This window comes from Loxodonta africana, chromosome 4 (assembly GCF_030014295.1).
Source record: "Loxodonta africana isolate mLoxAfr1 chromosome 4, mLoxAfr1.hap2, whole genome shotgun sequence".
NCBI classification, from domain to species: Eukaryota; Metazoa; Chordata; class Mammalia; order Proboscidea; family Elephantidae; genus Loxodonta; species Loxodonta africana.
Window position 1 is genome coordinate 27,841,532 of NC_087345.1, and position 16,432 is coordinate 27,857,963.

At 39.9% G+C, this 16,432-nt stretch overlaps 1 protein-coding gene across 1 annotated transcript in view; it reads left to right on the top strand.

Annotated features, from left to right (window-relative positions):
* Positions 1-3,315: 3,315 nt before the first annotated feature.
* The window catches only part of PAH (phenylalanine hydroxylase), an 88,058-nt gene continuing 74,941 nt past the window's right edge, over positions 3,316-16,432 (top strand). The window contains exons 1-2 of the mRNA XM_064283683.1: positions 3,316-3,468; positions 8,451-8,558. Of these exons, the coding sequence (XP_064139753.1) occupies positions 3,397-3,468; positions 8,451-8,558 (180 nt within the window). The 5' untranslated portion in view covers positions 3,316-3,396. The remainder of the gene's footprint in view (positions 3,469-8,450; positions 8,559-16,432) is intronic.

The following is a 16,432-nucleotide window of genomic DNA, read 5'->3' on the forward strand; positions in this document are numbered from 1 at the left end:
ACACACTGATAAAACTGTTGAAGAACTCAAAAAGATTATTCAAGAATATAGTGGAAAAATTAATAAGTTGCAAGAATCCATAGAGAGACAGCATGTAGAAATCCAAAAGATTAACAATAAAATTACAGAATTAGACAACGCAATAGGAAGTCAGAGGAGCAGACTCGAGCAATTAGAATGTAGACTGGGACATCTGGAGGACCAGGGAATCAACACCAACATAGCTGAAAAAAAATCAGATAAAAGAATTAAAAAAAATGAAGAAACCCTAAGAATCATGTGGGACTCTATCAAGAAGGATAACTTGCGAGTGATTGGAGTCCCAGAACAGGGAGGGGGGACAGAAAACACAGAGAAAATAGTTGAAGAACTCCTGACACAAAACTTCCCTGACATCATGAAAGACGAAAGGATATCTATCCAAGGTGCTCATCGAACCCCATTTAAGATTGATCCAAAAAGAAAAACACCAAGACATATTATCATCAAACTTGCCAAAAACAAAGACAAACAGAAAATTTTAAAAGCAGCCAGGGAGAAAAGAAAGGTTTCCTTCAAGGGAGAATCAATAAGAATAAGTTCAGACTACTCAGCAGAAACCATGCAGGCAAGAAGGGAATGGGACGACGTATATAGAGCACTGAAGGAGAAAAACTGCCAACCAAGGATCATATATCCAGCAAAACTCTCTCTGAAATATGAAGGAGAAATTAAGATATTTACAGATAAACATAAGTTTAGAGAATTTGCAAAAACCAAACCAAGGATACAAGAAATGCTAAAGGAGATTGTTTGGTCAGATGACCAATAATATCAGATACCAGCACAATACAAGGTCACAAAACAGAACGTCCTGATATCAACTCAAATAGGGAAAGCACAAAAACAAACAAATTAAGATTAATTCTAAAAAATAAATAAATAAACAAAATAATATACATAACAGGGAATCATGGAAATCAATAGATAAAAGATCACAATAATCAAAAAGAGGGACTAAATATAGGAGGCATTGAACTGCCAGATGGAGAGTGATACAAGGCGATATAGAACGATACAAGTTAGGTTTTTACTTAGAAAAATAGGGGTAAATAATAAGGTAACCACAAAAAGGAATATCAACTCCATAACTCAAGAAAAAAGTCAAGAAAAACGTAATGACTCAACTAACATAAAGTTAAACATTATGAAAATGAGGATCTCACCATCTACTAAGAAAAACGTCTCAGCACAAAAAAGTATGGGGAAAAATGAAATGGCCAACAACTCACATGAAAAGGCATCAAAATGACAGCACTAGAAACTTATTTATCTATAATTGCGCTGAATGTAAATGGACTAAATGCACCAATAAAGAGACAGAGAGTCACAGACTGGATAAAGAAACACGATCCATCTACATGCTGCCTACAAGAGACAAACCTTAGACTTAGAGACACAAACAAACTAAAACTCAAAGGATGGAAAAAAATATATCAAGCAAACAATAAGCAAAAAAGAAGAGGAGTAGCAATATTAATTTCTGACAAAATAGACTTTAGACTTAAATCCGCCACAAAGGATAAAGAAGGACACTATATAATGATAAAAGGGACAATTGATCAGGAAGACATAACCATATTAAATATTTACGCACCCAATGACAGGGCTGCAAGATACCTAAATCAAATTTTAACAGAATTGAAAAGTGAGATAGACACCTCCACATTTATAGTAGGAGACTTCAACACACCACCCTCGGAGAAGGACAGGACATCCAGTAAGAAGCTCAACAGAGACACGGAAGACCTACTTACAACAATCAACCAACTTGACCTCATTGACTTATACAGAACTCTCCACCCAACTGCTGCAAAATATACTTTTTTTTCTAGTGCACATGGAACATTCTCTAGAATAGACCACATATTAGGTCATAAAACAAATCTTTGCAGAATCCAAAACATCGAAATATTACAAAGCATCTTCTCAGACCACAAGGCAATGAAGCTAGAAATCAATAACAGAAAAACTAGGGAAAAGAAATCAAATACTTGGAAACTGAACAATACCCTCCTGAAAAAAGACTGGGTTATAGAAGACATCAAGGAGGGAATAAGGAAATTCTTAGAAAGCAACGAGAATGAAAATACTTCCTATCAAAACCTCTGGGACACAGCAAAAGCAGTGCTCAGAGGCCAATTTATATCGATAAATGCACACATACAAAAAGAAGAAAGAGCCAAAATCAGAGAACTGTCCCGACAACTTGAACAAATAGAAAGTGAGCAACAAAAGAACCCATCAGGCGCCAGAAGAAAACAAATAATAAAAATTAGAGCTGAACTAAATGAATTAGAGAACAGAAAAACAATTGAAAGAATTAACAGAGCCAAAAGCTGGTTCTTTGAAAAAATTAACAAAATTGATAAACCATTGGCTAGACTGACTAAAGAAAAACAGGAAAGGAAACAAATAACCCAAATAAGAAACGAGAAGGACCACATCACAACAGAGCCAAATGAAATTAAAAGAATCATTTCAGATTACTACGAAAAATTGTACTCTAACAAATTTGCAAAGCTAGAAGAAATGGATGAATTCCTGGAAAAACACTACCTACCTAAACTAACACATTCAGAAGTAGAACAACTAAATAGACCCATAACAAAAAAAGAGATTGAAACGGTAATCAAAAAACTTCCAACAAAAAAAAAGCCCTGGCCCGAACGGCTTCACTGCAGAGTTCTACCAAACCTTCAGAGAAGACTTAACACCACTACTACTGAAGGTATTTCAAAGCATAGAAAGAGGCGGAATACTACCCAACTCATTCTATGAAGCCACCATCTCCCTGATACCAAAACCAGGTAAAGACATTACAAAAAAAGAAAATTATAGACCTATGTCCCTCATGAACATAGATGCAAAAATCCTCAACAAAATTCTAGCCAATAGAATCCAACAACACATCAAAAAAATAATTCACCCTGATCAAGTGGGATTTATACCAGGTATGCAAGGCTGGTTTAATATCAGAAAAACCATTAATGTAATCCATCACATAAGTAAAACAAAAGATAAAAACCACATGATCTTATCAATAGATGCAGAAAAGGCATTTGACAAAGTTCAACACCCTTTTATGATAAAAACTCTTACCAAAATAGGAATTGAAGGAAAATTCCTCAACATAATAAAGGGCATCTATGCAAAGCCAACAGCCAATACCACTCTAAATGGAGGGAACCTGAAAGCATTTCCCTTGAGAACGGGAACCAGACAAGGATGCCCTTTATCACCGCTCTTATTCAACATTGTACTTGAAGTCCTAGCCAGGGCATTAGGCTAGACAAAGAAATAAAGGGTATCCGGATTGGCAAGGAGGAAGTAAAGCTATCACTATTTGCAGATGACATGATCGTATACATGGAAAACCCTAAGGAATCCTCCAGAAAACTACTGAAACTAATAGAAGAGTTTGGAAGAGTCTCAGGTTATAAAATAAACATACAAAAATCACTTGGATTCCTCTACATCAACAAAAAGAACACCGAAGAGGAAATAACCAAATCAATACCATTCACAGTAGCACCCAAGAAGATAAAATACTTAGGAATAAATCTTACCAAGGATGTAAAAGACCTATACAAAGAAAACTACAAAGCTCTACTACAAGAAATTCAAAAGGACATACTTAAGTGGAAAAACATACCCTGCTCATGGATAGGAAGACTTAACATAGTAAAAATGTCTATTCTACCAAAAGCCATCTATACATATAACGCACTTCCAATCCAAATTCCAATGTCATATTTTAAGGGGATAGAGAAACAAATCACCAATTTCATATGGAAGGGAAAGAACCCCCGGATAAGCAAAGCATTACTGAAAAAGAAGAAGAAAGTGGGAGGCCTCCCTTTACCTGATTTCAGAACCTATTATACAGCTACAGTAGTCAAAACAGCCTGGTACTGGTACAACAACAGGCACATAGACCAATGGAACAGAATTGAGAACCCAGATATAAATCCATCCATGTATGAGCAGCTGATATTTGACAAAGGACCAGTGTCAGTTAATTGGGAAAAAGATAGTCTTTTTAACAAATGGTGCTGGCATAACTGGATATCCATTTGCAAAAGAATGAAACAGGACCCATACCTCACACCATGCACAAAAACTAACTTCAAGTGGATCAAAGACCTAAACATAAAGACTAAAATGATAAAGATCATGGAAGAAAAAATAGGGACAACCCTAGGAGCCCTAATACAAGGCATAAACAGAATACAAAACATTACCAAAAATGATGAAGAGAAACCAGATAACTGGGAGCTCCTAAAAATCAAACACCTATGCTCATCTAAAGACTTCACCAAAAGAGTAAAAAGACCACCTACAGACTGGGAAAGAATATTCAGCTATGACATCTCAGACCAGCACCTGATCTCTAAAATCTACATGATTCTGTCAAAACTCAACCACAAAAAGACAAACAACCCAATCAAGAAGTGGGCAAAGGATATGAACACACATTTCACTAAAGAAGATATTCAGGCAGCCAACAGACACATGAGAAAATGCTCTCGATCATTAGCCATTAGAGAAATGCAAATTAAAACTACGATGAGATTCCATCTCACACCAACTAGACTGGCATTAATCCAAAAAACACAAAATAATAAATGTTGGAAAGGCTGCGGAGAGATCAGAACTCTCATACACTGCTGGTGGGAATGTAAAATGGTACAACCACTTTGGAAATCCATCTGGCGTTATCTTAAACAGTTAGAAATAGAACTACCATACAACCCAGAAATCCCACTCCTCGGAATATACCCTAGAGATACAAGAGCCTTCACACAAACAGATACATGCACACCCATGTTTATTGCAGCTCTGTTTACAATAGCAAAAAGCTGGAAGCAACTAAGGTGTCCGTCAATGGATGAATGGGTAAATAAATTGTGGTATATTCACACAATGGAATACTACGCATCGATAAAGAACAGTGACGAATCTCTGAAACATTTCATAACATGGAGGAACCTGGAAGGCATTATGCTGAGCGAAATGAGTCAGAGGCAAAAGAACAAATATTGTATAAGACCACTATTATAAGATCTTGAGAAATAGAAAAAACTGAGAAGAACACATACTTTTGTGGTTACGAAGGGGGGAGGGAGGGAGGGAGGGAGAGGGTTTTTTATTGATCAATCAGTAGATAAGAACTGCTTTGGGTGAAGGGAAAAACAACACTCAATACAAAGAAGGTCAGCCCAATTGGACTGGACTAAAAGCAAAGAGGTTTCCGGGATAAAATGAATGCTTCAAAGGTCAGCGGAGCAGGGGCTGGGGTCTGGGGAACATGGTTTGAGGGGACTTCTAAGTCAATTGGCAAAATAATTCTATTATGAAAACATTCTGCATCCCACTTTGACATGTGGCGTCTGGGGTCCTAAATGCTAACAAGCGGCCATCTAAGATACATCAATTGGTCTCAACCCACCTGGAGCAAAGGCAAAGGAAGAACACCAAGGCCACATGACAACTAAGAGCCCAAGAGACAGAAAGGGCCACATGAACCAGAGACCTACATCATCCTGAGACCAGAAGAACTAGTTGGTGCCCGGCCACAATTGATGACTGCCCTGTCAGGGAGCACAACAGAGAACCCCTGAGGGAGCAGGAGATCAGTGGGATACAGACCCCAAATTCTCATAAAAATACCATACTTAATGGTCTGACTGCAACTAGAGGAATCCCGGCAGCAAAGCTCCCCAGACCTTCTGTTGGCACAGGACAGGAACCATCCCCAAAGACAACTCATCAGACATGAAAGGGACTGGACAGTGGGTAGGAGAGAGAGGCTGATGAAGAGTGAGCTAATTAAATCAGGTGAACACTGGAGAGTGTGTTGGCAACTCTTGACTGGAGGGGGGATGGGAGGATAGAGAGAGAGGGAAGATGGCAAAATTGGCACGAAACGAGAGACTGAAAGAGCTGACTCAATAGGGGGAGAGCAAGTGGGAGAAGGGAGTAAGATGTATGTAAACTTACATGTGACACACTGATTGGAATTGTAAATGTTCACTTGAAGCTTAATAAAAGTTAATTAAAAAAAAAAAGACCCAAGAGGGCCTTTGAGAAGGATGAGATATTTGAAAGCAGGGATGCAGAGCATTTATTCTATTGAGAAGTTGAAAAGGCAAGGAGGACACCAGTTTGGTTGGAAGGGAGGTTCCTGTGGGTGGGCACTAAGGATACATTTGAATATCAACAAGAGGTATTTTATCCTGATGGTCATGGGGAAAACTTTGAAGAATCCTGAGTAGAAGACTGAAGTAAGCAAAATTCAGTTAGGCTGGATCCATGCAGATCACTAATAGCTGGATTTGAGTGGAGGCAGCGGGAACAAAAGAAAGGCCTGGCTCTGAGAGTTATTTCTGGAGGAGGTCCGATTGGACTTGGCTAGACATGCACAGAGGTGGGGAGGAGGTAACAGCTTCGAATAAGGGTGCGTTCAAGTCTGAATTGTCTGTCATAGGTGGCATCTGTTGAGGTATATCAGGAATATGTTACTGCTCTTGGAGGCCAACAGGAGGAGAGAATGTTGCCGAATGAGCCAGAAACAGGAAAAACCAAAAAAAAAAAATAATAAAAAACCAAACCCAGTGCTGTCGAGTTGATTCCGACTCATAGCGACCCTGTAGGACAAAGAAGAACTGCCCCATAGAGTGTCCAAGGAGCACCTGGCAGATACGAACTGCTGAACCTTTGGTTAGCAGCTGTAACACCTAACCACTATGCCACCAGGGTTTCCAGGAACAGGGATATAAAAAAACCCAAAAAACCCACTGCCATTGAGTCAATTCCGACTCATAGCAGCCCTATAGGACAGAGTAGAACTGCCCCTTAGAGTGTCCAAGGAGCGCCTGGCGGATTCAAACTGCTGACCATTTGCTTAGCAGCCGTAGCACTTAACCACTAAGCCACCAGGGTTTCCAAATGGGGATATATAACAGTTAAATCTTCTAATTCATTTAAGACTCTCTGTAATCACAATTGCTGATAATTTTGATCCTTTACCCCATACTCTTTTTTCCTGTGACGTTCTGGAAAAATTTGAATGTTCCAAATTGAAAGAATTTTATCCTAAGGGTTATCAGTATTCATATGGGTCTTATTATTCCATACTCCTGACAGAGTCTTCCCAACAGAGCCTTCTCTCATTGAGAGGATGTAACATTCATTCTATTAATTTCATTAGCTTGCTTACAAGAGAGCAATTGTTCTGAACATTTTTTTTTGTCTTCCCAGTTTTAGACGCATGCTCTTGATTTGTGGGCACACATAGAATTTTACATATTACTTTAAACCTTTGGCAATGTTTTGGCAAACTCTTCCTGAAAGCCAACTCAAATCCCCATGATTAGGTATATACACGTAGGAAGGTTAGATCCTTGACATTTTTTGTTATTTAGTTTAAAGCATTCACCTTCTGGTTGGTTATTTGTATGCTTTTAAATATTTGAAAACCCTGCTGGTGTAGTGGTTAAGAGATATGGCTGCTAACCAAAAGGTTGGTAGTTAGAATCTACCAGGTGCTCCTTGGAAACTCTATGGGCCAGGTCTATATATTTGTGATTCTTTCTTTTTTCAAAAATTGGATATCTCAGATCCAAGTACGTGGGAACATATTACTGCTTCCCTGAGACTTTTGCCAAAGGCCAAGAAGTCATTCTTGTATATTTATAATATGTCCGTTATTTTTATTGAATTCTCTTGACTTTCTATTTAAAACATTTTTATCTTTTTCTTTTATAACATTTGAATGCAGTTTTGATAGGGCTTATTATTAGCATTATTTTACAAATGAGGAAACTAAAAAAGCTGAGCAATTTGCCCAAATTGGTCTAGCTGGTAAATGGAAGAGAGGATTCCAACCCAGGTCTTCGGACTCAAAAGCCCGTGTGCATTTCCATTTTTAGCACTTTCTACACTGTATTTCTCAGTGTTTTCCTGGGACACTTTTTGACCTCTATTATAGCACTTCTAAGGATTTTTCTCTAGTTATCCAGTCTGTTATATATGTGACTATTAAGCCAGATTGTGAGTTCTTGAAGGATGGGACACTGTCTTATTCATCTTTGTATCTTTTAGAGCCCTAATAGTGCCTGGTACTTTGCAGGTGCTAATTAAAAAGTGTTGAATTTATAGGGTTGGCTGGTGATATCAATAAATAATCAAAGCTTATCTAAAATTGAAAGCCTGACCTAAGAGTGTCAATGATAATTTCATGACCCATGGGTCACTTATTTTCTACCAACATTATATACTTCCATATAGAATATATGCAAGCCATTATAGGTTTTGGGTTTTTTTATAGAGTTCATGCTTGCGTCTTTCTTGGGGATCTCAGTGAAATGAATTGGCTAAGCGTTAACCAAGTCCTTCTAATATTGCAGGAAACAAGCTATACTGAAGACAACTCCAATCAAAATGGCGACATATCGCTGATCTTCTCGCTCAAAGAGGAAGTTGGTGCACTGGCCAAGGTCCTGCGCTTATTTGAGGTAACTGCTTTATCCATATTTTGCTTTGGCTAATGTGTTATTTGGTAGTTAGATGCAATGAAAAGAACATAGGATCTGGAACTGGAAGACTTGATTTTCAGCTCAAGCTTTTCTATTAACCAGCTGTGTGACATTAATTCTTTCAGAGCCTTAGTTTCTCTCTTTGTAAAGTGGAGTTGGTAATACCTGTCTTGACAAGTTCAACAGAACTTTTGTGATAAGAGCATGTGTTTTGTAAAACAACTGATTATATACATGTTGTATGTGATCACAGTAAAAGATTAGATACAAAATGATTGAAAAAACTATTAATACAATCACCAAATTTATATTGATTGTTTTTTTATTTATATTGATTATCTCCTATGTAAGGAGCTCTGGTGGTGAAAATGGTTAAACGCTTGGCTGCTAATTGAGAGGTTGGTGGTTTGAACCTAACCAGCAACTTCATGGGAAAAAGACCTGGCTACATTGGCTTCCATAAAGGTTACAGTCAAGAAAAACCTGTGGGGCAGTTCTGCTCTGTCACGTGGGTCACTCTGAGTAGAAATCGACTTGACAGCATCTAACCACAACAACAACATCTTCTGTGTGTCTATGCATAAAATAATAAACAAGACACAGTTTCTTATTTCAAGCAGTTAATTTCAAAGTAGCTAATATTCCTCAAGACACTGGTAGATCTCTTATAATTAAATGGATGCCATGATCAAATAAATTTGGAAAACTTGGGTTCATATCATTTCATCTGATTTCTTTACTGTGGACTTCTCAGAGCCTATGAAACCCTAATATATACAAGAAAAGTCTGAGAAATGTGGTATGTATTATTTTCCAAATTTATTTGACTTTGGACTCCTTTTCTTTACAAGGATATCTATTCACATATTGGAAGACAGTTTGGGAAATGCTGGTTTGAACTTTAGCCTGGCATTTGAACTTCACATAACCCCAAACAGGTTTCCTAATTCAGATTTCTCCTAAGTACTTTGTTCATGATTTGGCTGGGACAGTTCCCACTGGAGGATGAATTGCTTTCTAACCATTTTTCTGTGGCTTCTCCTGCAGGTTGGAACCAAGGGTGGCATGTTGGTCAGGGCTGTGCACACAGTTAAAACTCAATGTGTTTGGCCATGTATTCAACAAGTCTGTTTTGGATATGGGCTGGGAATAGTGCTTGGATACCTGTGACATTCTCAGTACTCTGTGTGTGGGAGGTGGGGAGGGGGAGAGTGGAGGATACGCAGGTGTTATAAGGAAGAGAAACTGTCTCCTTGAGAATCCAGGGGAGCAAGCAGGTGTCCTGAGCAGCCATGTATCTCCTGTGGGACAGGGATGGAGGGTGGGGACGTCTCTTGGTGACAGGGCTTTTGCAGATATCATCTCATTCAATCTTATAATAACATCAAATATAAAAATATTTCTATCTCTGTTTTTCAGAGAAAGGAACTAAGGCTTAGAGAGGTTAAGAAACTTGCCCAAGTTTACACAGCTAGTAAATGCTGGAGACGTTGTTTCAACCCAGACATTCTGACTCCAGAGTCTGCCTTCTTAACTGTTATACTGTGCTGTCTCAGATAAGACCAACTACATCATTTGCTGGGCCCAGCGCAAAATGGAAATATGGGGTCTCTTGTTCAAAAAGCAGGAAAAAGTACTGTTAAAGGTTTAGTAATAAGAAACTTTTTCCGTTCTTCTGCAGTCTCACCCTCAACTGTCCATGGTGTTTTTTATTTGCTGTTTAATATCATCCTTGGGAGCCCTGGCAGCATAGTGGTTAAGAGCTCGGCTGCTAACCAAAAAAGGTCAGCAGTTCAAATCTATCAGCCGCTCCTTGGAAACCCTATGGGGCAGTTCTACTCTGTCCTATAGGGTCGCTCTTAGTTGGAATCGACTCGGTGGCCCACAAAAGAACAATAACAACAGCATCCTCCCTTCTCTTGGGCACATGTCCAGCCCACCAGCTGCTGGATTCTCCCTTCTGCCAGCTGCTGGCCCCACAAGCCCTGCTCCTTCTGAAGACAGGAAGTCTGTCTCCTTCCCATAGGTCTGACCACCAATCCATTGACAGGTGACTCCAAAATGATTGCAAGCTACATGCAGGGTGCACTAGGTACCTGGGTGGGGGTGGGTGAGAGGCTGGTCCCCACTAAGTCACCACCACTGAATCAATTGTCAAATCACTGGTGACAGATGGCGGCCGCAGAACATGGACCTCCCACCCAACACCCCATGCCATTTAGTCACTACTCTGGCCAGAAGGTGGCAGCCATTGTGGGATGGGGAAGAGAGGTGTCCGGGGGTGCCAGGGAGATGAGAGAGGCCCAGACCTATGCTGGGAATGTGGGTAGGCAGCAGGAGGCTTAAGCTTCCAGTACATGCGTCATGGTCCCAATGAACTTCATTTACAAACACAAGTTCAAAGATACAATTATTAAGAATTTCAAGATGATGTGTAGAATTAAACTGCAAGCACAGGGCTGTTCTGAGCCCATGAAGCCAGCCCTGGCTTTAGACCTCTTTCATCAAGCCTTCCTTGAATTAATTATCTTCTCAGGGATTTGAAAGTAACTGCAGCACTGATCCACCTTAAGTGTACACTTTTCTGTCTGTCCCTGAGGACAACATTTCTTAAGGCTGAGGACCTTCTGTCAGTTATTTTTATATTCTCTACAAACCCAGATCCATACATAAAAAAAAAAAACCAAACCCACTGCTGTTGCATCAATTCCGACTCATAGTGACTCCATTGGGTTTCCAAGGCTGTAAATCTCTATGGAAGCAGACTGCCACATCTTTCTCCTTCCAAGCTGCTGTTGGTTTTGAACCGCTGGCCTTTCGATTAGAAGTCAATTACTTTAACCACTGTGCCACCAGGGCTCATATATGTGTGTGTGTGTGTGTGTGTGTGTGTGTGTATGTAAGGAGCCCTGGTGGTGCAGTTAAGTGCTAGGCTGCTAACAAAAATGTTGGCAGTTCTAACCTACCCAGCAAGCACCTCTGTGGGAGAAAGACCTGGCAACCTGCTCCCATAAAGAAGACCCTATGGGGCAGCTCTACTCTGCCACGTAGGGTTGCTATGAGGTGAAAATTGGCTTGATGACACCAAACTACAACAACAACATATGTATGTATGTATTAAGGATTTCAAGATGATGAAATTAACATTAACACACACACATACACTATATATATTGTTCAGTTAAGAATGAAACTAAATTTAAATATGAGCAAATGAATTATGAATTGGGATTGTTTTATTCTCCTTCCCTGGATTTACAAAAGAAGGATTATGTTTGAGCCAATGAAACTTACCCTGAGGTTCTTTAATAAAATTCAACCTGATTACCCAATGAGGAACAAAAACGTCTGCCTGACTAAGAGCAAGCAATGGGTGTGGAAGAGAAAATACTTTTTGAGTGATAAACTGTTCATGAGAAAGAAGATACCTGTAAAATTCTCCTACTAATCATTCAGCCTTTCTATTAGACAGTTCATCGATAGTTTTTTCCTTGAAAAGCTGCCCTTTAGGCCTAAGTCAGAGTTAACAGTAAATGAGGACGATGTTTTCAACCTGATAAAGAAACTATGAGTAACCAAATTACCAGGACTAGATGGAACACGCCAAAGAGGCGTGTGTGTGTGTATCTGGCACATAGTAAGAGATCAATAAATGCTTGGTCTCATTATTTCAGGTGCCATATTTGTAGTAGGTCATGGAACATTAGGGACTCTTAAATTCATGGCTGTATGAAAAATAATTAAAGGACTAGGATTATTTACTTTGAAGATGGGAAGATGGGGTTGGGAACAATTGCTCTTGTTGTGTGCCATTGAGTTAATTCTGACTCATAATGACCCTATAGGACAGAGTGGAACTGCCCCATAGGGTTTTCTAGGCTGTAATTTTGCAGGAGTAGATTGCCAGGTCTTTTTTTCCTGTGAAGTGGCAGTCTAGGTTGGCAGTCTAGCACTTAAACCATTGTGCCACCAGGGCTCCTTGCGGGAACATAATACCAACCAGAAAACCAAACCTGTTGCCATCGAGTCGATTCCAACTCATGGTGACCCTATGGGATAGAGTGGAACTGACCCATAGAGTTTCCAAGGAGTGCCTGGTAGATTTGAACTCCCAACCTTTTAGTTAGCAGCCGTAGCACTTAACCACTATGTTGCCAGGGTTTCTGGGGAACATAATAGTTTCATTCAAATATTTGAAAGGCTATCATGAAGAAAGAATCCTAATTATTTTCTATAACTTCAGATGCAAAAGGATGATGAGTGGAAATTATAAGGAGGCATATTTGAAATCACTTAAAGGCAATGTCTCTACCGTAGGAGGGCTGGAAGGCATTAATTTCAAGTACTGCTCCTGTCAAAACAGCCAGCAAGACGCAGAGCAGAATCAAAACAAAAATTATAGTATAAATAAACTTTCCTTAGTAGAGACAAACGATAAAAATAAATTTGGCTCCTCCAAGGTTGGTAGTGGTGGGAGAAACATTCGATATGGGAGAATTACCTGCACCCTGCAAATCCCTTGCTAAGTACTGCCACAGTTACCTCTGTACTTAATGAGCTGGACCACAGGGACCTTCCATCAGTCCTCTGTAGCATAGCAGAGATGAAAATGGGACATTTCACCAAACCTTACTCAATGCCCAGAGTAACAAACGGTAACAGCAATGCGAACCTATACCATCTAGCCCTCCTGGCCTGACTCCACGTGGTGAAAGCTTTCTTAGCCCCACACTGCCAAGAACACATACCAAGGCATTCCAACTCCTCAAAGGAAAAAAAAAAAGGAGTCTGCAAAGCGAGAGGCTCACAACTTGGCCAGATTTGATTCCCTGTGTGAGAGCCCATCTCTTCCTTGGATGATTGGCATCAAATTCACCATCACACGAAGGGACCATGTTGCCTGCCGGTGGGATTGTGGCCTACAGATCTCAGCTCATAATGATGTCAAATACAGCGTGATAGATTTGATATTTATAAAAGACATACAGATGTACTGTGTTGGCATGTGTTGGGTGGTGGGGGGAATGAAGCAGATGGTCCAGGGAATTGGGGTCAAATGATTAGGAATATACAAAAACCCCTATTGGATAACCTGCAAACATTCCACTGCCCTAAGTGAATGGTTCCGCCTCTCAATTCTTTACGTTTATCTGTATTTCTTGTGTAGTTTTACGTGTTTTGGGCTTCTACTAGCTCATGTCTCATGCCTTCATAGGATAAGAGTCTCCTGAGAGATTTTATTGCAAGTGGATTAGTAATGGGCTATAGAATTGGAAGGAGGCTCCTTGGGAGATGGGGAGTAAGTAGCAAAGAAGAGGTTTTCCTTTCTGTGCCAACTCTTCACTGATAACCTTACGGGGTTTTCTCTAGGGAAGGAGCAAACAGACAAGTAGATGCACAGAGCTCTGAGCGTGCCCGGGGACAGTGTGAGGTACATGGGTACGCTCAGTTGTAGTTGTTGGCTGCTGTACCACTGGCTCTGACTCATGGGGACATTATGTATAACTGAATGAAATGTTGCCGTCTTCCTGGTCATTTGTACGTTTCCATCGTTGTGGCTATTGTGTCAATCCATCTCATTCAGGGTTTACCTCATTTTCACTGACCCTCTACTTTACCAAATATCGTGTACTTTTCTAGCAATTGGTCTTTCCTGATGACATGTCCAAAGTGAATGGCCAAAGACTCAGCAACCTCTCTTACGGCTGTACGTCCTCCAAGACGGGTTGGTTTGTTTTTCTGGCAGTCCACACTATATTCAATATTCTTCCCCAACACCACTGTTTGAATGTATCAATCCTTCTGTCTTCCTCTTTCACTGTCCAACTTACGCACGCTTATGAGGTGATTGAAAAGACCATGGCTTGGGTCAGGTGCACCTTAGTCATCAAACCAACATCTTTGCTTTTTAAGATTTTAAAGAGTTCTTTTGTCACAGATTTGCCCAATACAATGTGTCACTTGATTTCTTGACTGCAGCTTCCGTTGATAGCAAGCTACCTAAGGCTAGACACTGAGACCTAAAAATTGCTTCAGAGTTCACCCTCCATTTTCATGGTAGACTGGTCCTTTGGAAACAAGTAGACAAAGCACAGTCTCTACCTTTGTCACATCCCCTTCCCATGCCTCCCTGCCTACTCCATCCCCATGTATCATGTTCTCCTACTCCCTCACTTATACATTCAATTTTTTTGGAGTACCTCTTATACTAGGTGAAGGAGCCCTGGTGGCACAGTAGTTAAGCACTTGGCTGTTAACCAAAAGGTATGTGATTTGAACTCACCAGCTGCTCTGTGAGAGAAAGATGTGGCAGCCTGCTTCTGTAAAGATTACAGCCTTGGAAACCCTATGGGGCAGTTCTACTCTGTCCTATAGGATCTCTATGAGTTGGAATTGACACAACGGCAATGGGTATTTTATACTAGGTGCTGGGAACACTGACGTGAGTCCGTCTTTCCCCTAATAGAACATACAGACTCTACATAAATAGGCAATTGCTATAGAGAACACTGTGGCATACAACAAGTGCTGTGAGGACCTCAAGGTTCAAGGAGCTTTCTTAGCCCAGACATGTCAGGGAAGAAGCCAGGGGAGGTTTCTTGGAGACATAACATTTAAGCTCTACCTGAAGGGGTTGACCAGAAGACTGAGGAAGGAGGAAGGGAACTCCAGAATGAAAGAACACAGCAATGAGAGAGCATAAACAGGAGGTCAAGTCATGGATGCCTCATATCCCTTCCATCTGCCAACCCCAGTGTTCCGGGGTGCCGGGGCTGGGTTACAGAGAGGACACCCAGGCAGAAACACGATGTTTATTCTTCTAAGGTTTGGACTTGTGGCCCTACTTGTGACCCTGGGCTTGGTGAGCAGGACTAGATCAAGATGCATTACAAGAACCGCTTTTACCCTCTGGCCTTTGCTGCAGAGCAACAATGAGCCACAAACAGTTTACCAGGAATGTTTCTTCTTTATTTTGAAGCTTCAAGTTCCACTGGAGGAAAAAAAAAAAAGTTTTTATGATGTAGATGATTAAAAAAAATTTTTTTAAACCAAAAGATATAAATAATGATATAAAGAAAATTCATGTAATTCATTCCCTGCTTAAGAAAGAAGACATTGCAGAGACAACTAAAGCCTCTGTGGAATTCCTTCCTTCTCGCAGGCAACTACCTCTTCGGAGGTAACTTATTAAACTGAAGTTGATGCGTATTATCCCCACGCATCTTTTTATTCTTTTGCTATATATCGATATCCATTAGTTATATGTGGTACAATTTTGAAAGCTCTTAAAATTCATGAAAATTGGAATCATATTGTAGCTATTCTTCTGCGGTTTCCTTTTTTTTGAGAAGGATAGTTAACATTGTCTTTGAGATCTACATATATATGGTTTGTGGATTTGTTTTTCCTTCTATGTATTCCATTTTATGAATAGACTACACTTTATCCATCTTCCTGTTAGAGGACATTCAGCTTGTTTCCATTTTTTTTTTTTCTACACAGACAGTGCCATATTAAACATTGTGTATGGGTTGGGTATTATGACATTTATTGAGTAGAAGAATTTTAAATGGAAAATCTCAGATAGCACTGTTTTCAGTTGTTAAACAGTTCATAGCTGGGAATATTTGAGAAATATCAATACAGAATTTACTTTTTAAACTTTGCTTATGAAATTGGATCTCCTATTGTGACAGTTGGAACCCCCGGGTGGTGTAAATGGTTAAAGCATTTGGATGCTAACCAAAAGGTTGGAGGAGCCTCTGAAGAAAGGCCTGGCAATTTACTTCTGAAAAATCAGTCATTGAAAACCCTATGGAGCACAGTTCTACACGTCGCCATGTTGTTGTTGT